This window comes from Stylophora pistillata, chromosome 5, assembly GCF_964205215.1.
Source record: "Stylophora pistillata chromosome 5, jaStyPist1.2, whole genome shotgun sequence".
Taxonomy (NCBI): Eukaryota; Metazoa; Cnidaria; class Anthozoa; order Scleractinia; family Pocilloporidae; genus Stylophora; species Stylophora pistillata.
In genome coordinates this window covers 199462-223652 of record NC_142523.1, presented here as the reverse complement: position 1 = coordinate 223652, position 24191 = coordinate 199462, and the positions used below count along the sequence as shown (strand labels likewise).

Here is a 24191-nt window from a genome sequence, read left to right as displayed (position 1 = left end):
GCTGAGTCAGGGCCGAAAGTTGTCAAAAACTGAGCTGTGCGGTGCACGTACATACATCCCACTGCCGCCATTTTGTAAGACGATCACAACTTTTTAATAACCAGGGTAGAGAGGGTGACAGAATTTGCCAGCTGCTGTAAACACGGGGATGGTGAGTACAAATACAAATGAAATTCTTTATTTGAGTCATATTCGTAAGTTAAACTGCATTGTTTTAATTTGTAAGTGTACAGAGCCATTGGATTAGGTACTGAAGGTTAGAATAGATGTATTTACAAGGCGAAAGACTTACCGTGCAAATACCGAATAACATGTCGTGGCATGCATCGTTCACTTTATTCAATCACTCTATCTTCCGAGAGACGATTTTTAAGACTCAGGGAACCAAGGAACCGATTACTGCAGGAACAAATGACCGTTTAGATTTCGCTGGCAAGAAGTATGCCTGCCTCTGTTTGTAGCATATTACTTTTGATAAAAGCAGAGCTTGTGAAAGATAAATTAAAATTTTACATGGAGTAGCGTTACCTCAAACTTCCCGTTTTAGTCGCGTCACGCAAGGCTATTTCAGGAACTACCCAGAGATGAAACCCGAAATAATTAATGGTGATTTGTGCTATAATTAATGAATTCTTAAGCTGTGCCTCATTTTCAGATAAATATGACAAACCGAGATTTTTTAAGACAAACGAAAATTTTTACTATCTTGACCAACCTACATTTGTACTAGTAAACTAGTAAACCCTAAACAGGTTTTGATTTCCTCTATTTTAAAAGATGTCGAATGCACAAAGACCTACAGCTGTGACAAGAGTGATACCAATCCCCAAAGACAAAGTTGGACACGTCATAGGAAGGAGAGGATCAAGAATACGGGAAATAAGAGAGCAAACCGGGGTCCAGATATCCATTAATAAAGAAAATCAAGCGCACTTAAGAGGCACGGTAGAACAATGTCAAAATGCAGAGAAGATAATTGAAGAAATCCTGACGGTAGGAGCTAGTGAGTAAAATGAGGCCGAGTGTCCGTAGCAAAATCAGCGTTAATTGAACAATTGAATCGCTTGGCTGTTCTATATTCTGTACATTGGATGTTTTGGCTTTCAAGTTAAAAGCAAACTTGAATCGAAGGAATATGAGGAATAAAAATCTCTCACAACAAATATCGATACCAACGTGGAGAGGTTTGATTTTAAACTCTGATAGGGCCCTCTTTTTGGCATTTTTCATGATTTACTTTTTTGTAAGTAGATATTTTGATTAAATATTAATGTAATGTTTGTATAGAGTGAGATGGCTATGTTACGTGCACGAATGACCAACAAATGTCCGCTAACAAAGCATAAATGAAAATAGACTCCCGAGTACGATATATGGCACGCAACAAAAATGTAACAACAAGCAGTTACCCATTTTAACTATTATTTAATTAGTTTTACGTTGTTTAATTTACTTAGGTTAAAGATTAAGTTAAGTAGTTCATAAAGCAGGCTTACAATCCTTCATGCCGTGTAAGTGTTCGTCGTCTTGATCAACTTCCAATTCCAACATCCGCCGACTGAAGACCACAGCGCTTGGCTTTCTTGATTTATCGCATTCTTTCCTTGCACACAAACTCTTCTGTAGGACTCCATAGTAAACTCTGTATTCTCTATCTTCTTCCTCTCTCGACTATCGTCTTTTTCATCTCTTTCTTCTCTCCGGACATCGCAAGGTCAAAAGGTCATAGCGTCGTCATATCATAGCTTCCAAAAGTTCAGTCAGAAAGCCACGAGGGTAAGCCCTAGGGCAAATCTTTTTTGTACTTCTCACAAGCCAGCTTTTATACGTTTACTTTAGTTATCTAGAATGTTCTATTACTGTTTATAGCGTATTACAAGTTGTACTATATTTGGAAACTGCTGAGTCACATGAAAGAAGTTTCTGGAATATTACAGATTATAGATAATTCTAGAAAAGTCTGGGATTGCGTGACAGATTCAGTAAAAATAACTCGATCCTCGTAACAGCTATCTTACAACAAGTTTCCTTCGACCTGCTGCTTAACTCTCAATATCCGCCATTGAACTTCATATAATTCCATTTGGCTGCGCTTCATTAGTGTTCTTTATCCTTAGAATCTTTTAGGTCTAAATACGGTTGTTGCTTTGTTCTCTGATCCATAGGGTGCCCATGGCGACGAAAAAGGCGGATATAAGAAGCTCCACCTTGATATACCTGAGAAATTCATGGGTATCGTCATCGGGAAAGGATATGAGACGTTGAACTATATCTCGACTAAGACTGACGTAACTCTAAGAGCTTTTAGGGGCAGCCCTGGCTTGTACTTTAAAGGATCGAGTGAGAACGAAAAGAAAGCGATACGAGAAATAAAGGCCATTGTGGTGAGTGTGCATTAGTCCCTTGGGGTTATAATTCTTTCTTCTGATTGGCTGTCTTGATTATGTTAGTTTTTATTTTAGGACACGATCCAAATGCACTCAGAAGACCATTTTCAAAATGGCAAGCATGATTATCAATCATCAATCTTTTGTGTGCATTTGAAAAGGGGTAACATACTCTTAGCCTCGCGTTTGAGTGAAAATTCTATCTTTATTTTCCACACTTTGTCAAGGCCGTGAAGGTTAATTTACATGAATATAACAGAATAAAAGTGACACTACCGTCCTTTAAAGATGTCTTTCGGCCTCGTAACAAGGGTAATCCCTCTTCGAAATTATCTTTAAACTCAAGGTATGTTCACCTCTCGTACTGCTTGAATTTCTCGGGGAAGAACGAATGAGACATCGCTGAGGATTTTGGCGTAGGAGTGCCTTCGCGACATGGCATTAGTTAATCAGTTCTATTCTTTCCTCTGGGAACTCCAGAACAAAACTGAACTTAATTCATTAAAGAAGGCTTTCGTTAGGAGATACGAGATTCAATGTCCTGACGGCTTTCTTTGTATAGAATATAAGTCTATTCTGATACACCATAGGCACTTAACGATTTCTTTTTATTTCAGAATCTTGCAATGAAACGTTCACGGTGCGTTGAGCCTCCTGCAAGGTTTGTTTACGTGGACACTGCTCAGCTGGAAGAAAACTACGAGTTTGAGCTACAGAAGCTACAATTAGATCAAGTGGACTCTGGACGGAAGTCCTTCCAATTGAAGCTACTGGAACATCCTCTACAAGAGGTCTGCCCGATTTTGTGCTGATCCTGTGTCAAAAAGACTGTCTAATAAGCTAACTCTTGAATGAAGAAATGATCCATGAACGCCGAATGTTACTGCGTAGAACTCTTAATCATTCAATCTCAGCAACACAGCTTGAACTACACCATTTACTGTATATAAACATGAATAATTTTACACGAGGAGATGGTAACTGACAGTTCCATCCTACCATGTCGCGAGTTCGCCTTCCTACGCTTTAGCCGTAAACCCCCATATGATAAAAAAAAAAAAAAACGTACAGCCCTAGAACAACCCGCATACAACAAAAATTCTGTATTTCTGCAATATTTTGCTTTTGTCACGCTTAATTTTGTCCTTGGCCAAAACAGGATAAAATGCCTTACACTAAACTTGTTTCTCGACAGGAAACAGCTGATTTTGCTGACACAGACAGTCTTAGTGAAAAGATCCGCGGAGTTTTAGGGCAAATTCACAAAGAGAGGGAGGAAGGGGGTATGGTTAGGATAGACATGTGGAGTCATTTCGGCCACGTTTATATAACCGCGATTGATGAAGGTGAGAAATGGGGGAGGGGAGGGGGAAGGGCGAGGGGGAGGGGGGAGGGGGAAGGGGGAGGGGGAAGGGCGAGGGGAAGGGGAGGGGGAACGGCGAGGGGGAGGGGGAGAGGTGAGGAGGGAGAGGTGAGGGGGTCGACGCAGCAGAGGGACAAGGAGCGCATAAGTCGAACAGAAAAAATTTTGCTAAGTACTTGCTTAAAAGTGGAATATAGAAGTGTTAATCTAGGATTTTCTTTCCTTTTACTTTTGCTGTAGAAGAAGAAGAAGAGACTTTTACTCTGAAGGAGATCAAAGAAAAAATTGAATCTACGGATGGCAAGAACTGGAAGCCGTTCTTCAAGGAAGGCGTCAAGAGGATAGAAGTTGAAGCAATTGAGAAGGGCCTGGAATCTAACACGGCAACTGAAGATATCAGATATGACTTCACATTCTACACTCCTTCTTGCCGAGATATTCGTGTTAAGGTATTTTAAATCTGAAATAGAGTAAATGAGGACATGCATTATGTCGTACTGAGGTTTTTTTTTTCCATTATCTGACCTTGGAATCGAATCGTCCTTCCTCGAAAAAAGACCTTTTACTTTCGAGTATCGCCAAATAGAAAAGGAAGAGCGGTATGCTCGTATCTATCTGCAAGGTTCAGTGAAAACGATACGGTCTTAAAGGAATCCGAATAGTTCGTCTTTAGGGAAGTTAATTTTAAGTGTATGTCGTTGAAATCTCTTAACTTATATTATAGCCTTTTAATTAAGGAAATAAGTCTACCTAGCTGAGAAACTGAAACACTAAAACACTGTCCCATTTTTTAGAGAAGCCTGTCCACTTCCCTGAATAAAGGCTGATTGGAATTGGTTTTCAATTCACAAGGCTTTCTACTTACTGTCTTTCTTGCCAGGCATGGTTGGTGAAGGAACATTCTGAGGAAGAGGGTACTGCAGCTCCTTCGCTAGTATTCTCTCGCAGTGCTCCTATTACCGTCAAAAACGTCCTGACTCGCGTGTTATCTGAAGACAAGACCGGAAGTACATCGAACGAACCATGCTTCCATATGTGCTCCCAGTTTCAACAAAGAATGAGAGCAGACATTTTGATACCCTCCAAAGGATTTGACTGTCGTTTGTCGATACGAACATGTGAGTGGGCGAAGTGTGTTAAGAAGGACGCAATAACCAGCACTTCACCGCGCTAAAGGCATCCGGTTTTAATTTCACGATTTTTCTTTTAATTGCACAAGGAATAATATGCTCATTTTTCTTAGGGACTATCTTGTCAACGCGAATGAAATTTGCAAGGGATGAAAAGCCAAAAAAGCGAATTATTGATAACATCTGATACTGGTCATACCCACCGAAAAATAATAAAATTAATGAAAGGATCCTGCAGTCTTAAGCCTTAATATGCATGACCCTTTCCAGGTCTTTTTTTTTTTTTTTTTACCGAGAATAAAAATGAAAATAAGAACAAAAGAAACGAATTATGGGCTTAAGTCTGGCATCGTCTCAATCTGCCAATAATTGAATAAATGGATATGACATCATCTCAGTTAACGGTAAGTCGTGTCACTTTTGTCTAGGTCCAAATATTCCGCAGACGCCAGAAGCTGAAGAAGAAGACAGAATTCTGGAAAGTTACTTAATCAACATGAAGATTGATCAAGGTCAGCTGAAGCTGCCACCAAACTCCGAGCTTCCAGACGGGTTTGAACTTTTTTACCACCGCCGCAGCCTAAGGAAAACATACCAATGCCAAACGCCGGATGGAGAGCAGTTTGCTTTGACTATTTGTAAGGACCAAGCTAAAGACGTAAATACTGATCACACTGATGTATGGAGCTTCGACGAAACAGAAGTAAAGGTATCACTACATCAAGCCATACTATCTTTTCGTCCTTGTTAGCTATCTACCGCTCTTTGTGTCATGGTCCATGTCATTTACCGATCAGTATTTCAGTATGTTTGGAAAGTGAAACGTCTGTCGAACTCTAAGTCCGCCAGTCAACCAATTCAGTAAATAGTCGGTAGCCCATCAACCAGTCTGTCAGTCTGCTGGTCTGCCCTTTCGAAACTTGCCCTTTCGGTCTGTTAGTCCGTCAGTGAGCTCCTCGGTCAGTTAAGAATAGGACGGTCAATCATATTAGTCAGCCCCAATAGTTAGTCTACCAATGAGCTAATCAGCAAATTGGTCAGTCAGTCAGTCAGTTCGTCAGTCGGAGAGACAGCCAGTCAGTCAGTCAGACAATCAGACGGTCAAACAGCCACACAGTCAAGCAGTCAGCTAACCCGGTCAGTCAGTCAGTCAGTCAGTCAGTCAGTGGCTGAGTCGTTAGGTAAATGTAGTTTTTCGTTAGTAATGAACTATGTTACATTTTTAGTCATTCAGTAATCTGTCGGAATTCAATCGATTTACCCTCGTTAGCGCGACTGATCAGGAAATTGTTCAGTGTAGCGTTTTTCGTGGGTCATGAGTCAATGAAAGGTTTACGCACTCGAATTTCTTTTTGAGTTTCTATTTTAAGGCACGTCTAATTAACAGTTGGTTCATGCTTTAGCGTGCACTATCGAGTTATGGAGCACGCGGGAAGTTTGGAGAGCACAAAAGAAGCGTAAGAGTTGCCCTCGGCTATCGCCTCTTGCGCTTCTTTTGTGCTCTCCAAACTTCCCGCGTGCCCCATAACTCGATAGTGCACAGCTAAAAGCATGAACCAATTGTTTTAGAACATGGCCGGTGGAATCGTGCATCAAATCCGACGCAAAAAATGGACAACAATATCAGTTGAAGCGAATCGTGACGGCGCTGATGCCGTCTCCTTTTCCTTTGTTTTTCTCTTTTTCTTCCTCATTTAAGAACACTAGCCCAAGGGAAAAGGTCCAAACATTGTCTTCGTTTTCGGACTAGTGGGCCGAGTTTCTGTTTGTATCCATTATTGTCGCGAAATGTATTATTTTTCCCCGCGCTAACAATGGCCGCTCGCGCGAGAAAAAAAAAAAATTCTGGCGAAGTCGGATTTGCTGACGCTATCAGCGTGCACTATCGGGATTTTGAGCACGCTTACGTATAATGAATTTGATTGTGCGACTCTGCTAGCTATGTTCTAATGCTTAATTTTGTTTCAATTTCGTATGAAAAAAGACAGACATTCATGTGCATTGTGAAGAATGGGATAAAGCTTTAGATGAAGGAGACTGGGAGCCAGAGCAGATCGTTGCTAAGCTACCGACGTTCCTAAAGTTTCTGAGACAAGTTCAGTCACACGTGGCCCCAAATAAAGAGGCCCATGGAGACGAATTTTAGCCAACAGCGGTTGAAGAGCAAGATTAAATTTACAATACTTTTAGAGATCAAGTGTTGAAATGTGATAGAGTAACTAAGTGTGAGTGCTGTTCAATTCTACGGCCCAAGAAGAAAGAAGTCATTATCATGCTTCGCATCACGTGTTCAGTGCAAGAAAGCAACGAAACAACTTTGTGGATTGTGAATATTCTGAGTGCCTGATGGACCGCAGAAAGCCCATTTTCTTTGCATTTGTAAATACAAACAAATGAATTGATAGCAAGAAACGCTCTGCTCTTTGGGAAAGAGCAGTTGCTACTAAGAGAAACTCGACTACGCTCATTACCGATCTTGAGAACTGAAACCACTTTGGTTATCGTTCCTGTTGTACGAGCAACGCCGTTTGCAAATTGATCTTAAGTGAATTTACATTTCATTTAGATTTCTGTATCACGAGGCAAACTGTTTATTGCTGTTTTATGTGAAACTATCCGAAGATTTGTTAGCAATCATTCAAGTGAAGTATCCCCTTTCAGGGATGTAGATTCAGGTAAGATATTCATTTGTTTGGCATTGATTTAGTCATGTAGCATAAACTACAATTGATTTATTTACCTTTCAGTTGAGTGTCATTTATCAACAAGATCATTTAGTTTGTGGGACGCTTATTTCAAAATGGAAATGTCCTTAGTGCAAGGTTGATCGTTTATTTGAGTACATTATCGAAACAGGCTAAGCTGTATTTATAATTATGTAAAACATTCTTTAGACATAATATCTGCAATAAAAGAAGAGAGGTATAACTAATGGCTTTGTTCGTGATGTTTTCTAATTGTACAACCACTCCTAAATACACATCTTTTCTGGGTTTCATCGCCGTATGACGTCCCAGGGTCAAAATGATAGCCACGCTACGTTCCCGATAGAAACTCTATAGATCGTTTTCACGTGACGTCACATCATTTCCGGTCGCCATATTTGTGTACAACCCAGGTTAATACATGCAGGGTAATATATGCAAATAATAAGCACATCAACAATTTCTGCCTGTAAAAATGAATACTACAGCAACGGAAGCAAAATTAAGTGCCAATACTGATATTATTATCCATCCTCCTCTTTCTGAGTACGCCAAGAAGCTAGAAACACGAGTAAGGCAGCGTTATTTGGAAAAAATTTCGGCGATTGGGATCTATTCCGTCCCTATTTAGAGTAAGAATTTTCAACCAGACTGCTTGCCTTCAGTTGAATCTACAGATCTCCTTTTCTATCTGGTTTTGGAGACGAGCTTCTACACGCAACAACAGTTTAAGGCTTTCCGAAGCCTGGAAGCCAACAATCAGATGGTTTCGGAATTTATAACCAGCGTAAAAGGCCACATAATCGCAAACAAATTTGTTGTGTTAGCCAAGGTGAGACATTCGCAACGAATGAATGACTCTTTGATCCCTATCTGGATTATAGCAGAAAAGGAGGGGACAATTTTATCCGCTCATTGCCTAGGTTGTAAGGCCGGGCTAGCTGAATCATGCTCGCATATTGCAAGCGTTTTATTTTACATAGAAGCGTGGACGAAGATAAATGGAAAACTTGCTTGCACGCAAACTCTTCCGATTGCGTGCCGACGTAAGCAAACATAATTTCTTGAGTCAGTTTGTGTGCCTTTCTCTGTGGGCTTATCTAGACTTTCTACTTCGCTACCTTCGAAGTTTAAATCTAAACTTTGCTGCTCCCATTCGCTAAATTTGAAAAACTTCTCCTCCCTCTCAGACCCTAGTACTTTCACCCTTTTGGCAAACGCCGGCTTCTTCACCAATTCGCGTTCCCTCGGCCTCTTACTTCTTTTTGCTGCTTGTTCTCGATCCGTACGGCCAGTCTCCTTATTATGTCCTAAATTTAGAGTTGGGACCCAATCAGTGTTAAATTCATCACATGATTTTGCGGCCTTCCAGAAACAAAGTGTTTCTCACACACGCGATCGTTTTCAAAAATGGTATCGGTGAGATCGTCTCTGCTAATAGCAGAAATCCAGCGCGATCTTCTTTCTGCTGACAATTCTTTGGCTTCATTTCCTTGATTTTCAATTATCGAAGGTACTTTGGCAAAATATAATCCTTTATTCCTTCCACTTCTATTTCCACAGCCGACAATCAAGCACAAAAGCATCTTCTTTCAAAGGACGCAGTAGATTTGCATGCGATATCTGTACACAAATATGGCGGCGTAGCAACAGTTGTCAGGGTTTTGGTCACGTGAGTGAAAACGATCTATTCAACTGCACGATGATACGTTGGAAAGCAGTTATTGGTAGTTCTTAGTTGCATTGTATATTCAAGAGAAGAGAAAGCTCTTTACATTTATCGTAGAAGAAAGCTTCAATTCTTTTTCCTTTTTGAAATCATCTGCCGCAGCCGCGCATAATGTTTGAGTGTTCAGCGCGGGAGGCCTGGGGTAAAGGTAATGAAGCAAAACAGGAAGTACTTCCGGTTTAAGAATGAATATTGTGAGGTTTCTAGTTTGTTGGGTTGTATTAGCCGAGTTTGTATTTGCAAATTAGTGGCACTATGGACGAAAAGAGTTATGATCGAAAGAAATCGAAAAATGGTGGCAAAACAAGGTAAACTAAATGAATTGATATTTTGAATTGACGGTTTAAATAGAAAGGAATATTTATTTCAGCAACTAGTTCCTTGTCATAAGAATTTTCTTTCACAGTGATTTCGTCAACCTTACTGGCTGCATCGAACGAAAAACACCTCATTTTACAAAACGATCTTGTGAGATAGCCACTGTGAGATGCCTGTTATTCTTACATTGATTTCAGATTACTCTTAGTTTCGATTCATTTGATTTGTCGTTCGAAGGAACGAATCGAACGAATTTTGCGACAACTTTATATTGAGAGCAAACACTGGCAGAAATTTACTTGGTGAGATCAGTAATTGAGAAACAATCTAAATAAGTTCCCACTCTTGGTTTAAGGAAATGTGATTGACGACCATGAGGCAAAATGTTTATTTGAATGATGATTTTATTTTTGAATAAAGGCTGATAGTTTCGAAAGAAACTGTTTGGGGCTGCGTCGGTGGGAGTAACGAAATAATTTGGATATATCAACAAAGTTGAAATGGTAAATTGGCCACCGTAATGATTGCAAAAGCTGACGTTTCGAGCGTTAGCCCTTCGTCGGAGCGAAGGGCTAACGACTCGAAACGTCAGCTTTTGTAATCATTACGGTGGCCAATTTACCATTTCAACTTTGTTGATATATCCAAATGATTTTATTTTTGGTCACGCACGGTCACACAATTGCATCTGACGTTTCGAGCATTAGCCATTCGCTCCGGCGAAGGGCTAACGCTCGAAACGTCAGCTTTTGTAATCATTACGGTGGCCAATTTACCATTTCAACTTTGTTGATATATCCAAATGATTTTATTTTTGGCCACGCACGGTCACACAATTGCATCTCATCGTCACACTTTCACGTCATTCACGTGGAAGCACTAATCGGTTAAAAATTTTTTACACTAAGGAGCTAGTCATTATTTATCACCTGGGGTGGGGGGGGGGTAGGGGTGGCGAGATCGGAGGATACTGGGGAGAGATCACATGGCAATAGGAGGGGGATTAAGTCGGGGTCGAAGCCCGTCGAAGCCTGTCGAAGCCTGACCGTTTCCAAGCTTCTTTTCTGCAATTTCTTTATTGCATCTCAACTTCGAGGATCATTTCTTATTTTTTTTATCCTTTGTGCTATTTCTATCACTTCGTTGCGTTTTAGGGGGCTGTTAGCAAGTGACATTTGGATAACAAGCATTTTACCGTAATAATTCTTCTCACAGAAATACGTATGAAAATCTTAGAAGGGGCACTCAAGAGGAACCCTATGAATTTCTACCAGTTGCTAAAAACAACATTGGCTTCATTATCGGGACGAAGGGAAGAACAATAATTGGAATACAAGAAATGTCAGGGGCGAAGATCCGTCAACAGTTTGATAGTGGCCGCGACGGTTTTACTATTCGTGGTAATGAGAGTCAACGGGCCCGTGCAAAAGAGCTAATACGTGAGAAATTGGTAAGTGGCCATTAAAGAAAGCGAAAGCTATTTCTGTGGTCTTAACTCCTCAGATTTTTCTATTTTCTGGTACATTTGTATTAATTCTGGTTGTCTGTCAGTCTGGTCACTCATTTAGTCAGTTAGTCAGTCATACAGTCAGACAGTAACTGATGATCAGTGACTCAGACATTAAGTCAGACATTAAGTCAGTCAATCAGTCAGTTAGTTAGTCATTCTCTCAGCTTATCAGTACGTCAGTCAGTCAGTCAGTCAGTCAGTTACCCAGTCACTCAGTCAACATGTCAGTCACTCAGTCAGCCTGTTAGTCACCCAGTCAGTCAATCAGTCATTAAGTCATTCAGTCACTCAGTCACTCAGTCAGTCTGACTCAGTCAGTCAATCAGTCATTAAGTCATTCAGTCACTCAGTCACTCAGTCAGTCTGACTCAGTCAGTCACTCAGTCAGTCACTCAGTTACTCAGTCAGTCAGTCAGCCTCTGAGTCACTCAGTCAGTCAATCAGCCACTCGGTCACTCAATCAATCACACAGTCACTCAGTGAGTCTGTCAGTCACTCAGTCAGTCACTCAGTCGGTTAGTCAGTCTGTCAGTTAGTCAGTCAGTCAGTCAGTCGGTCAGCCATTCAGTAACTCAATCAGCTTGTCAGTCAATCAGCCAACCTGTCAGTCAGTCAGTCAGTCAGTCAGTCATTCAGTCATTCAGTCACTTGGTCATTCATTCACTCAGTCAGGAGTCAGTCACTCAGTCAGCCACTCAGTCAGCCTGTTAGTCAGGTAGCTTGGCAGCCAACTAAAACGTCAGTCATTCAGTCACTTGGTCATTCATTCACTCAGTCAGGAGTCAGTCACTCAGTCAGCCACTCAGTCAGCCTGTTAGTCAGGTAGCTTGGCAGCCAACTAAAACGTGGTTGTTAATTGTCACTGAGACTGTCTGTCTGTCTTTCAATTTGTGTGCCTCTTTGTCTGTCTGTGTATGTCTGTAAATCTGCCTGTCTTACTCTACATAAACATTGTACATTACTTTCGATTTCAAGGATAAGTTGCATCCAAAGGAAACTCTTTCAAGAAATCAAAGCTACCCTGGTCGATCAATTGTGATTCCAAATAAGTTCAAGAAACTAGTAAATGGACCAGGTGGAGACCGTCTTCGACATGTTAGCACTATGACTGGAGCTGAAGTGAGTTCAATAGGACCTGATCGTCGGCTGTATGTAAGAGGGCCCACGAGATACACAAAACATGCCGAGTATCTGATAAAAAGCAAAATGGTGAGTTTAAAATTGACATTATTTCATGTCAGAGTTGACGATATTCCTGCATTGACTGCAAATCCTTAGGTTTTTTTATTCATGGCAGATTAGCTTTTCTCCTGTTCTGTTTTAGGCCGCTGGAAGAGTCATGGCTAACACAATCTGCGTCTATATAGACAAGAAAAATCTCCCGGAAGATTGTGAACTAAAGCTTGTTCCTGTAGACGAAAAAGAGCGCTTGATATTATCAGTAGGATCTTTGCCCCAATATCGCTTGAAACCTTGTGAAGAATACGATATGGAAGTGCAGGTTTGAGAAAAAAGTGGCTTAATGGCGGAGGGTATTCAAGGTTAAACACTCCGCACTGGGAGCAATAGGCGCGGGAGCGAGCACTGCGAAGCGCGAGGGAAGGAAAAAACAAAGAGGCTATCATGTCTCTCTCTTTCTTCCTTCCTTTCCTTCATTGCGCTCGGGGTTTTATTAGAAAGAGGTCAGGGTAGTAGATTGTTGTTTTTTATGACCGGGCACTCTGCAGATTATTCTGTCTGCAGATATATCGGAGGAAAGTTAGCGGGAAACGACCGTTCAACGTTAAATAATAGACGCACCAAAAGGTAATGACTAAGCCAATAGACTGCTGATGTTTAGCTAGTTAACCCTTTACTGACTCCTATGAGTGACCCACAAAGAATTTATCCTTACGTAATCAGTACAATATAAAGAGGACAAATGATGAGAATAAGAAAAAATGTCAATTATAGGATTATCAGTTGATCCAATACGAAATTCTCTAAACCAAAACCATAAGAATTGTATTGCATACAGTAAGAAGAGTAACTAATGACATCTCAGGAGTGAAAGGGTTGAGTAGGTAATGAGCGTCGAGTTTTTTAGATTTCATCCCGAAGCAAAGCAGTTGGAAAAATCATACTGATAACGTAACGAAAGAATTGCCTCCCTATTTGACGGGGAGAATTGCATTTACAGGGAGCTTATTCGCTTTATCAAGCTGTAGCAGATTATGACGCTTCTGTCAAAGAAAGAGTTTTAACATCCTTGAGCAGCTTGAAAAAGGAAATTATGTCGGGAAATTATCACAAAGCTGACCTGTGGTGTCATTTTGGAAAAGTCGTCATTCGGTAACCAGACGAAGGTGAGGCTTAACTATTTCATAATTAATAGTTGAGTAGATTATTAGGGCGTAAAAGACAGGTTCCGGCCACTACGTTTGCGCTCCTTTCTTGGCCATTATGACACTGCAGTGTAATGTTTGTTCTCCATGAACAATGCACTACCCCTACTTTCTTATCATATACAACTGGATAATTCTCAGTTCCTTTTTCAAAACGCTTAAGGAGGAAGACTTCGACAAACTAAGATTCACTGAAGGAGATCTATTGCAGTTTAGAATAAATCTACCAGCTGCAATCTGATTGGCTACGTTTCTCGCTATCTATTCCAAAATGAAATATCAACTTGAGTTTGTCTTGTTGTTAATTGATTGGACGAATAGTAGATTTATGGTCTGCACTTATCAAGATAGGAACCTCCAGCTCATAAATCTAATGTTGATAAGTTAATTCAATAGAAACTTTTACGGTTTGTGTAGTTAAAAAGGACACCGTTTTGACGATGTATGCCTTCAAGTGATTTAAGAATTACATACGTCAACAGCCGACCTCGAGGAGACGTGGAGCATTGTTGATTCGATCAAGAAGCTCCAAGCAACGAAAGAGAAAAGAAGTGAATGGCTTGTTGCATTTAAAGAGGGTGTGGACCTTGCTGACAAGGTGGTGAACGATGCATTTGGTGAGCAGATAGTGGAGGACTTCATGGCAAGATATGACTTGACTTTTTTGTCCCCGAATAGCCAACCGATGCGATGCAAGGCAAGGTTACCACTTTCGACTTTAAAATGAGCTGAATCATTTTCTATTTGGAAAGCATATAAACAATTACGAAAAAGAGGTTAACTGTACCCATAATGCAGTGTAGTTTACCATAATGAATGCATGACCATTAGACACCCATATAAATATATTTACAAGAACAAGGTCAAAAGAAAATGCGTAAATAACGATGAGAAAGTCAAATGAGGATTACTTAGCATGTTAATTTCCTTCTCAGGTTCTTAACAGCTCGGAAACATACACTTTTCACACAGATTAACGCTCATTTACATTGATTTCAAAATTCTTCATTTAGCATTTTTGTAATTTGTTGGACATCTACAATATCTGAGATTTAGTATGAAAATTTGCATTCTCTCAATTATTCATATTTGGCTATTTTGCACTTTTTTAATTTGGACTTTTCTTATAACAACGTTTTAAGGCAAACATATTGCAGTTGAGGGTATCCATAATTTTTTTTTCTTAGGTGTGGGTAGTAAATAAAGATGTGGGAAAGAAACTTGAAGAAATACCAATTCCTTTCCATGACCTGAAAAATATTGTTGAAGAATTGCGGTTTGAAGATGAGCCCACTAGGGCGAGATGTCGAGGGTGGCTGGTTTTACAATCCAAAAAAATTATCCAGGTCAACATCATATTTCCCGGTTCAGACATCGATTGCAGGATAACCTTGCGTGCACTTACGGGTGAGTTTCCGAAAGGTCTGATACCTCCATTCCAGAAGTCTGTATATCCATATTGGTTATGTGCATAACTGATTATGTGAGTGAGTGACTGATTGAAAAACCGAATGGCTGACTGACTGATTCACTGACTGACTTATTCACTTGCTGACTGACTGACTAATTCACTGACAGACTGACTCACTGACTGTCTGACCGATTGACCGATTCACTGAGAGACTGATTCACTGACAGATTGATTCACCGACTGACTGACTGACTCACTGACAGACTCATTCACTGACCGACTGACTGACAGACTAATTAAATGACAGACTAACTGAACAAGGATAAATGAGGTGGATAGGTGAGTAAGTTAATGTATAGGTGAATGAATGCAACACCAACAAACATATGCATGTCATTTATATCTCCCCCTCTTGTTGCGATTGTATAGAAGTACGAAATTATACCTAGGTCGATATTTTGGTCGATTTATTAGGTCAACAGTCAAGTTTCGCTTCGCAAGAGCCAAATAAATGGAATGCATTTTGGGCACGCAAGATGGCCGTTTAATGCTTAAAACTTACGTAAAATCACTTTATTCATTAAGCTAAAAGTGAGTCAGTAATAGGCGAGTGGGTGAGTTAGTGAATTCAAAGCTAACATATTTATGAATATTCAATCTATCTTTTTTTTCTCAGATGATTTAGTAGCAAACAGCAACCTTGTGTGCGAGAAAGAAGAGACACGCCTTATATCAAAATATCTCTCTAAGTTAACATTTACCGATGCCGACGGGTTACGCCTACCAGCAGATGAGAAATTACCCCAGGGGTTTAACCACACTCATTGGAGATGCTCCCGCCGGACTTTGTTAACCCCCCGGCCTGGATTTTCCATGATTGTCTCTAATGAAAGATCCTGGTGTAGTGATCTCAGGGATGAGGAAAACAGAGTAACGGTAGGAAAAGTTCTTTTAACAAATCAGCCATAGTATGTGTCTTATTTTACTTTAAGTTTAGTGTTCTATCACAAATACTTTACTCTGATTGGTTACGTTCCTCGCTATCTATTCCATGATAGACTCTGAGTGCGGTTGTAAACAAAATGAAATCCAAACATGAGCCTCTCTTGTTGCTATGTTTTGAACGACTGGTAGATTTTTTACTAAAACGAGAAAATCATTCGCTCCCATTCCTCTGAATCACTTATCAGGCATAGTAATCGAGAGTCAATAATTTAATCCTTTGTAATGTGAAAACTGGATCATTGCCGGTATCGGAGTAACTGCGCAACCGCCCCTCCCCTAATCCACAGTAGCCCTTACTTGTCACCAGTTGACTGTTGCTGGGTTGGGAAGGGGTTTGGAAAATTTGCTCTTCACCAAATTAACGCGAATGTTTTATAAAGTCTTTTTAATTGGCGTTAATTTTTGTCATCTTTAATAGCCTAGTCGTTAACTACGTAGTTCGATAATTTTTGAAAAAATTGTGTTTTTCCTAATTTCTTTTTGTTTTTCGTTTCTTTGGAATCATTCATTCTTTTAGACGGATATTCACCTTCATTGTGAAAAATGGGATCAGCTTCTCAGCGAAGAAGATTGGGAGCCAGAAATAATCTGTGCCGAATTGCCTGAGTTTCTTCGCTTTGTTCGCCAAGTTCAAGATTTCATTTCTTGTAACTGTACCAAAACAGCTGATCAGGAATGAAGCAAGGTTGATAAGCAGTTGATCCATATTAATTGTTGCTCATAATCATAAAGATTAAAAATTAAGTTTAAATTTGATGCAACTAATTTGGTGTTTTCGTCTCCTTCTGCTGTTGTTTTTCGTCGTTTGTTCTATTTGAATTTCTTTCTTATCCTGGATGTTTCTGGTGTTATTTCGTAGAACTGGACGGAAAATGGAGCAGGAAAGGTGCGCGCTTAGGGATCCAAACCTAGGTTTTTTTTACATCATTCAGGTTTGACCTTTTAAGCGTTGAGTTTTAAAGTGAAAAAGAAATTTTTTTTGTTGGTCATGAAGGACACTTCATGACCAATGGAGAAATAAAAATTCCCTCATTCGAAAAAAGGTAAAACATGTGGACTCTTAACTCGATATTTGACGTTTGTCATTTGATTTTACTACATGAAAGAGCTCAACTAAAACTGATAATCGAACGAGTGCTCCACTTTTTCAATTCAACGATTTCACCATTTCCGTTTGGTTGTAATGCTTTTGGAAATTAACTTTTTTTAAGAGTATTTAAGATATTTTGGACAATGCCAAACTAAAATAACAACAAAAAAGGAAACTGCAAGTGAGATGTGCAATGCAGCTACATAACCCAATGTCTCTGTTAAGACTCCTGCCATGAACAACGACAATTGTTTACCAAGAATTTCCAATGTACCGAGGAAAGAATAACAAGTTGTGCGCGCGGACGGAGGTGCATTCTGGGAACATTGCAACATGAGTGTATAGACGGGAGTGGCCTGTGAGCCATGAACCACACTGAGCAACAGGTATACTGCAAGTAAACAACAAAAAACTCAGATAAACAATAAGTGATCACAAATAACGCTGGGGTTTTGCCCTCAAAACAAGATGTGAGCCTGCCTCTTAGTCGTTTCCACGTACACACAAGCCTTACGTTTGACAGCTGTACTCCTCAGCTGTGGGGTTTTCGGTGCGCCCACGAAACCTACCTGAAGGAACGCGGACGCCCCGAAAAACATTGCGTGTCTGCTACACCACGTGACTTACTAATAAGCAAAACAGTGCGAGCAATTTGGCAATAGCTCAAGTAACGCATCAGCGCACTTGAGTCTTTCTCACACTTTCTCTGGATTTAACACTCACCAATAGCTATGAACTTTGTATCATTCAACCAGACAGCACAAAGCTGAGCGACAACTGAACAAACAGATAACAAGGACGTCAGAATGAGAAGCTGCGTAGGGAGTATCCTAAAATTAGACAAAAGTGAAAACAAAAGGGTCCAACTTTACTACCAAATATCTAAAGGCTTCAAAATTAAAGATCAAGGTTAACATTTGTGCACCTTCTCCATCCAAATTTGTTGTCTTTTGATAAATTATGCTGTTGTTCGGCCTTCATAATTTGCGCGACTGGAGAATGTCATTACCACCGGGCATAAACATGTCTGAATCGTTCAAAGTAAAATAACAAATCTTCGTATACAAAAAACACCCAGCTTGCGTACAGTGGCCTCCTCCCTTAGAAAATTGAGATAGGGTTCCCATACATTGATATTTTTAAGGGAAGAGCGAAGCGTTGCACTGACCAAAAGCACCTGACGAGGTGAACGTTCGTAAGGTTACCAAAGAAAGGCTGCTTTTAATTTTCAGTCTTTATCTTTTATGGTGAGTTTATTTAAAAAATAAGGAATAGAACATCTACAAATCACTTTCATCTTACCGTTTTGCAGACAGAGCCACTCCCCAAACAGAAGCAACAGTTATTGAGATACCCTGCCCAACCATTCCAGACAGGAATCCGATACGGCCCAGACTCTCACCAGTATCTACCAGAAACATGGTGAATATTGACTGTGAAGAATGCGACGCATATTTATATATACACGCGCACGCTATCATCCATTGCAAACCTGGTGTGCACGAAAACCCACTCATCCGTGTGCTTCCTGAGTAACGCGATGTTTCCGGTTCAGGACAAACGTCCGGTGTCACGTAGCCTTTCGTGACAAAAAGTGTCACCATCAGAAAGAAATATAAGATCGCAAGGACAACGAATATTTTTTTTCCCATTAAGAAATACTCCGCAGCCAATAGGGTCAGACCGCCTCCTATTAAAAAGCCAACTTTGTAGCCAATAATCTGAAGAGAACTTGCATTTGACAGTTGGTCTCCATGAAATTTTGATATCAGTATTTTGCCGAGAGTCAAATCAACCGTCGCAGAGAATAGATTAAGTAATACCAGTGAGGAAATAAAAATAATTCTATTGTCAACCCTTGCCAGTAGAAGTGCAAGCGCAGTTCCAGCATAGCTTATCGAGAGCCAAAAGGTTTTGTTTCCGTATGCATCGATAATCGGTGCCCACAGAGATTTTAAAAGCCAAGGAAACGTCAACAGATTCAGCGATCCCACGAGAAGAAGCGACGATCCAGATTTGCGCAGAATTATGGGAAGATATCTTAGTTGAAGGCCATATAATATACCTTGCAGCGCATACTGTAAAGCCAAGAAAAACTGATACCACATCCGAGGACCTTGCATGGTAAGTTGTAGACTACGAGAAGTCCCTCCTATTCGGCGAGGTCCGTCGTGGGAGTCAAAAAATAAATCAGTGAAAAAGAATTGATGTCGGTGCGCTATGAGCGCCTCATTCATGGAGCTCCCGTAATAAGGACTACGAGCCCAAGAGTTTGAATTATGCGATGTGATCACAACGTAAGGATATGATTGGCTACCGGCTAGAAATCTGTCAACAAGCGGTCATACTTGTCCCGGCCTACTTTTCGAGCGCCTCACTCATGGAGCTCCTGCGGTGCATTGGCGTTACTTTAAGAGTTCCCCGCGGCAAGCTAAGAGCAATTTTTTTCACCGTTTTTTTTTTTTTTCGACTCGCGCGACGGACTTCAACGAAAAAGTAGGGACTGCTCGCAAAAAGGAGAGACTACTCGTAGTGTAGGTTGGTTGTTGCATAAGGTTTGCTTTGTTTCCTTTCGTGTTTATCAGGATTTCTAATGAAGCTACGTGATCGATCATTTCCGCTTGCGTGGCCTTTTATGAGATGCCGGAAACCTTACTTTGACCCCCTTCGAAGTAAAACCATCTTAGTCTTCAGGTTTTTCCTTCCTCATGTTATGACTACAACTCAAAATTTGATCTCTCTGAGGACTTTTTCTTCCAGTACAAAGGACAAGCACATTCCAATGACGTTTGTGTCAACGCATCATTGGAGAAATGATCTGTGTTTGTATAACTGCGGTGCATGCCCCCTTCGGCAGTATATATGCGAAAATAGTGATTTGGCAGTTGAAACTTACCCAAGATAACGAAACATAGGTGTGTTTTTTTGCTTTCATAATCTAGCGATCTAGCATCCGTGATTTTATGGGCTATGAATGTCAACATTTGATGTCGGTTGGGATCGAGACTATCACGTCGAGTTCAGGTCCATAAAGTCCTGTTAAACCCCTAGTCCTTCGCATCACTATTCTCCTATCAACGGCGCTTTTAACAAAATACCTTGCTTTGAGGTTGAAGAAATTTTGGTGTCAAATAAAACGGGTCTTAGGACTCTTAAATCACGTGCGGGAGGTCAAAAAGTAAACTGTGTGGAATGTAGCCGTTTTCACGATAGCGCTCGTAAAAACATCTTCGTAGCTTTCGAACAGGATATTCAAAAGTCATGCACGGATAGTTTATCTCCCACTGCCTTAAAAAGAGTATCTGTAGGAATAAAAATTAAATCGTAAATGGAAGAGAAAATTTCCGGATACAATGACAAGTTCAAAACGTAAATTTCGTACTGGAATTTTGAAAATTCTGGTCGAATCGACAGCGCTTCAGTACAGTCATCTTTTACCCTCAGCTGATTAACGTTATGGGAAAATTTATTACTTGATGAGGAAATTCTAACAATAATCGATTGATGTTATGCTTAATTCGTGACCTCAGTGTTCTATCATATCGGTGCCATCTGCAAATAAAATCCTCCCTGTGTGTAATCAGTGAAATGTTCGATAATCTTTCCTTCACGATGTTACTATTGTTATAAACTACTAAAGCTTACTAAATTTAGAAGTGTTTGGGAACTATTGAAATTAGAAATATTCTGGTTGGTGTTTGGGACTATTGTTTAAGCCTGTTAGATTATCTTGAAATCCGTATGAGAGTCTTGTGAGCATTGGTTTGTCATTTGCTGCGAGACCACACATTTATTTTTACCTCAGTTTTGAGTGGGCTTAATCATCGCGCGATAATCGTCATCGCGTGACGTGTTTGAGTTTGTCCTTGGCCTTGCTTAAGAGTCCTCAATGGGAAGCTTTGTTTAGGTTTTAGTTATCGAAGATGTTTTTTTTTTTTTTTTCCAACTACTTTGTTTTACTTTTGGAATGTCATGTGAAATTGTTTGGGTTAGTTTTCTAAAAATATGTTCACTCTACCGAAGTCAGTTGTCCTCAAACATGCCAACCGTTATTTAAGGGTTAGGTTTATATAGAATGTTTAAGAGCGTGTACTTAGCGCTGAAAAGGGAGAGAGACAGACAGTGATGCCTCCCGTTTGCGCGTGCTGCTCGAGCTAGTTTATCTCAACAGTCCAACATAATCGTCGTTAATTTATTGTTATCATTCTATTTTTTATAAAGATACCATTGTCTCGTATATGTGCACGATCCGACGCGATATGTGCGATATGTGATCCGATATGTGATCCGACACGATATGTGCTGTATGTGCGATATGTGATCCGACACGATATGTGCACGAATACATGTATTTCATATGTTTGTTGTTTGATACCATTGTCTCGACCTCCTTAATTTCGTGGAAAGAGTGGTTTTTTCCCTTTCCAGCTATCATATTTATTTTCAGTTTTTATCTCTTCCGCTCTCAAGGTTTCTCGCGTAAATTTGTTTCTATTACTTTACGTTTGACCTCAGACACTAGTTCCCAAATAAAAACGCACTTAAAACAAAATTACCTTACCTTTTCTTTTTCTTTGTCTCGTCCCACTTCATTTCTCTAAAGCGGGGTTTTCCCTCTCAATTTCACGGAAAGAGGGGTTTTCCCTTTCCAGCTATCAAATTTATTTTCAGTTCTTTCAATTTTACAGCTTATCTCTCCCTATTTTAAAGTTTTTCGACCAGGTTTCTTACTTAAAACACTCATTCCTGACATATGTTCCAAAATGATACTGCACTTAGAACAAAATTGCTTCACCTCTGTTTTAGGTTTGTCGCGGAGCGATGCCAAACGAAACCGACCTACTAAACAAATCATATACATTTTCTGTCGGTGCTTCAATTTTTTCAAAGACGTTTTACAAAAGGAAAACTTGGTAAGGTCAGCAGCTACCACTAGACATCAAAATGAAAGGTATTCTTATGTTAATCATGATATTGTCACGTGTCACATGCAGGCTTTCGTGGATTGAGGGGTTTCCCCCTCCACACTGAGACCCATCGACCTCAAAGTTTAAGTTCCATTTTTACCCGCGTCATTTATTTCAGCAACCCAGTATTGACAAGATGGCTTTGCTGCGAACCAGTATGTTTGCTTTTCTGGTGGTTTGTACCCTGCCAAGTTCTTTGGGAGATATTTCCAAACTTCACAAGGCTCAACAACTCTTGAAGTACAACTCTGAAACGAAGCAATTTGTCCTAAATTCGCGTTGTTTGGTCGACATTTCCAAGCTTCAAGGGCCCATTGTCGTACTGAGCGCTATCGGAGACGCACGAATCGGAAAGTCATCAACGTGGAACCTTGTTCGACACTTTTGGAATAACGGAAACAGCTTGAAAGTATTTCAAGAGACCTTCTTGACTGGAGATACACTTATCCCAGTCACGCACGGGGTTTGGGCTTCCATCATTCCCTCCAAGAGCCTGCAAGGCAGCAAGTTAAACGTAATTTTGTTGGACGTAGAAGGCCTGAATGTGGGAGATGATGACGTTACGGCCCATCTAAGCATGTTTACTGCCCTTGTCTCGTCAGCAGTTCATATATTCGCCGATGATTTGGTGAAAAATAACGTTTTGGACTTCCTGTATTTCATCTCGCGAAACAGTGAAATGATATTCCCGGAAGGAACATTAAAAAATTTTCCACACCTGGGTATGGTAGTGAGAGGGGTACTAAAAACCCCACCGGGGTATACACTGGAGGAATACATTCAGGATTTTATCCTAGGCTTCGACAAAAATGACGGAAATGAAGAGGAGAGAAGTACCATCAGAAAATACTTCTCAAGAGAAAAAATTTCTGCGAATCAAATACCTTACCTCCATGATACTTCAATATTAAAAAACATGAGGCAATTAGAGAAAAGTGATTTCCATAAAGTAATCTTGTCTCTTGTTGAGCAATTCAAACAGATTCCACCGAAGAAAACTTTAACTGGTGATCGTGTAATGGATGGGGAATTTCTGGCAGCATTCATGAAGGAACTTTATCACACTATGAATAATGAGAGCTGGATGATTTTTAACAATGCCTATCGTATGTTGGAGGGACAAATTTGCGCGAAAGCGTATGACGAGATTATTGGCCCTGTCCTGGTTGAAGAAGCAAGAGAAATTGGTCTTCATTTGCAGGATGCATTGGCACAATTCCAGACAAAGTGCCCCTTGGAAGATGAAGTCGAGTTAGCGAAAGAAAAATTGCTTGCAGCAAAGAAAAATGCAGAAGAAATGGAAGAAAAAGAGCGGGAAGTGGAGAAACAGAAGAAGCTACGGGTGGCGATAGAAACCGAAATGGAGGTCAAGCGCGAAAAATGGGAAAAAGAAATAGAGGAAAAAGATGAGGTGCTCAGCCACGAAACAGAAAAGCGCCAGCAATTGCAAATTCAAAATAAAAAGCTTAAAGAAGATGTAGAAAGACAATCACAGCAGATTGTCGAGTTACAAAATGCTCCCGAGAGAAAAAGAGAGGGTGGAGGCGGCTTGGAACAGTTTGTTGGCGCTGCTGTCGGAGCAGCTGGGGCAACCTTTGCTTATCTTATGAGTGATCTGCGGCTGAAACAAAATATAACTACTCTGCCTCACTCTGAATACGACAATGTTTGCCTTCAAGGGGTGAGTTGGGAATGGAACAATTATGCTAGACAACAGTTCGGGTTAAATGGCCGGGGCCGTGGAGTAATAGCACAAGATGTGGAAAAGCTCTATCCCTTTGCTGTTAAAACCAGAAGCGATGGCTACAAGCAAGTTAATTACAACATTTTGGGATCAATGATTAGAAATGCGCAGAAACAGGGCCATAGTGGAAGTTCTCATTCAGCTTAATGAACCTTTAACACTACCGTAACCCTTTCGCTTTGTCAGTCCTGGACCGATTCTATGTGAATGATCCAGGAGTTTAAATCAAGTTTCGTTTTAAAAAGAGGGTAACAACAGTACACTTTTAATCGGTTAGGAAATATGGTTTAGTCTTACATGACGTGCACGGAAAATTCTTGAAGATGTTTTATTTGCCTGGTATTTAGCGTAATTTTTTTGTTATTAATAAATGTTAACTGAATCAGGCCCCTTCCTCAACTTTCAACCCATACCGCACCCTCAAACAAGAATGATCTCAGGTCTTTGT

General features: G+C 40.3%; 3 protein-coding genes and 1 non-coding gene across 6 annotated transcripts; 3 read left to right on the top strand and 1 right to left on the bottom strand.

The window, feature by feature from the left end:
- The first annotated feature begins 10 nt into the window (after window positions 1-10).
- On the top strand, window positions 11-7812 carry LOC111344482 (uncharacterized). 3 transcript variants are annotated; one of them, XM_022951717.2, is made up of 9 exons: window positions 11-151; window positions 778-993; window positions 2166-2384; window positions 3005-3178; window positions 3583-3733; window positions 3994-4199; window positions 4631-4868; window positions 5309-5589; window positions 6865-7812. In XM_022951717.2, the coding sequence occupies exons 1-9, from the start codon at window positions 149-151 to the stop codon at window positions 7024-7026; spliced, it is 1650 nt and encodes a 549-aa protein (XP_022807452.2). In that variant the 5' UTR covers window positions 11-148; the 3' UTR covers window positions 7027-7812. The 3 variants fall into 3 exon arrangements, with proteins under 3 accessions (XP_022807452.2, XP_022807451.2, XP_088616083.1); XM_022951716.2 differs by having other exon boundaries at window positions 3991-4199; XM_088759957.1 differs by lacking the exons at window positions 11-151; window positions 778-993 and adding an exon at window positions 1007-1776 and having other exon boundaries at window positions 3991-4199.
- A 1657-nt stretch (window positions 7813-9469) lies between these two features.
- Window positions 9470-16698, top strand: LOC111344476 (uncharacterized). Its single transcript, XR_016001159.1, has 9 exons — window positions 9470-9622; window positions 10848-11082; window positions 12118-12351; window positions 12467-12643; window positions 13322-13487; window positions 14009-14223; window positions 14714-14933; window positions 15614-15873; window positions 16460-16698. It is a non-coding gene; the product is annotated as an uncharacterized LOC111344476 (transcript).
- LOC111344480 (solute carrier family 33 member 2) lies at window positions 16311-19516 on the bottom strand. The gene is made up of 3 exons (XM_022951711.2): window positions 18335-19516; window positions 17756-17862; window positions 16311-17423 (listed from the first exon to the last, which is right to left on the bottom strand). The coding sequence occupies exons 1-3, from the start codon at window positions 19267-19269 to the stop codon at window positions 17149-17151; spliced, it is 1317 nt and encodes a 438-aa protein (XP_022807446.2). The 5' UTR covers window positions 19270-19516; the 3' UTR covers window positions 16311-17148.
- Window positions 19517-19948: 432 nt separating this feature from the next.
- LOC148729721 (uncharacterized) lies at window positions 19949-24129 on the top strand. Its single transcript, XM_088759954.1, has one exon. The coding sequence runs from the start codon at window positions 22136-22138 to the stop codon at window positions 23888-23890; it is 1755 nt and encodes a 584-aa protein (XP_088616080.1). The 5' UTR covers window positions 19949-22135; the 3' UTR covers window positions 23891-24129.
- The last annotated feature ends 62 nt before the right edge of the window (window positions 24130-24191 follow it).

Excerpts from the sequence above, each read along its gene's own strand:
- LOC111344482 (XM_022951716.2), top strand. Across the intron at positions 994-2,165 it reads TAATTGAAGAAATCCTGACG|GGTGCCCATGGCGACGAAAA; the intron begins GTAGGAGCTAGT and ends TCTGATCCATAG. Across the intron at positions 3,734-3,990 it reads TATAACCGCGATTGATGAAG|AAGAAGAAGAAGAGACTTTT; the intron begins GTGAGAAATGGG and ends CTTTTGCTGTAG.
- LOC111344480 (XM_022951711.2), bottom strand. The coding sequence starts at position 19,269 with ATGAATGAGGCGCTCATAGCGCACCGACATCAATTCTTTTTCACTGAT. Across the intron at positions 17,863-18,334 it reads GTGGCTCTGTCTGCAAAACG|GATACTCCCTACGCAGCTTC; the intron begins GTAAGATGAAAG and ends GTCTAATTTTAG. Across the intron at positions 17,424-17,755 it reads TACAAAGTTCATAGCTATTG|TATACCTGTTGCTCAGTGTG; the intron begins GTGAGTGTTAAA and ends GTTTACTTGCAG.
- LOC148729721 (XM_088759954.1), top strand. The coding sequence starts at position 22,136 with ATGGCTTTGCTGCGAACCAGTATGTTTGCTTTTCTGGTGGTTTGTACC.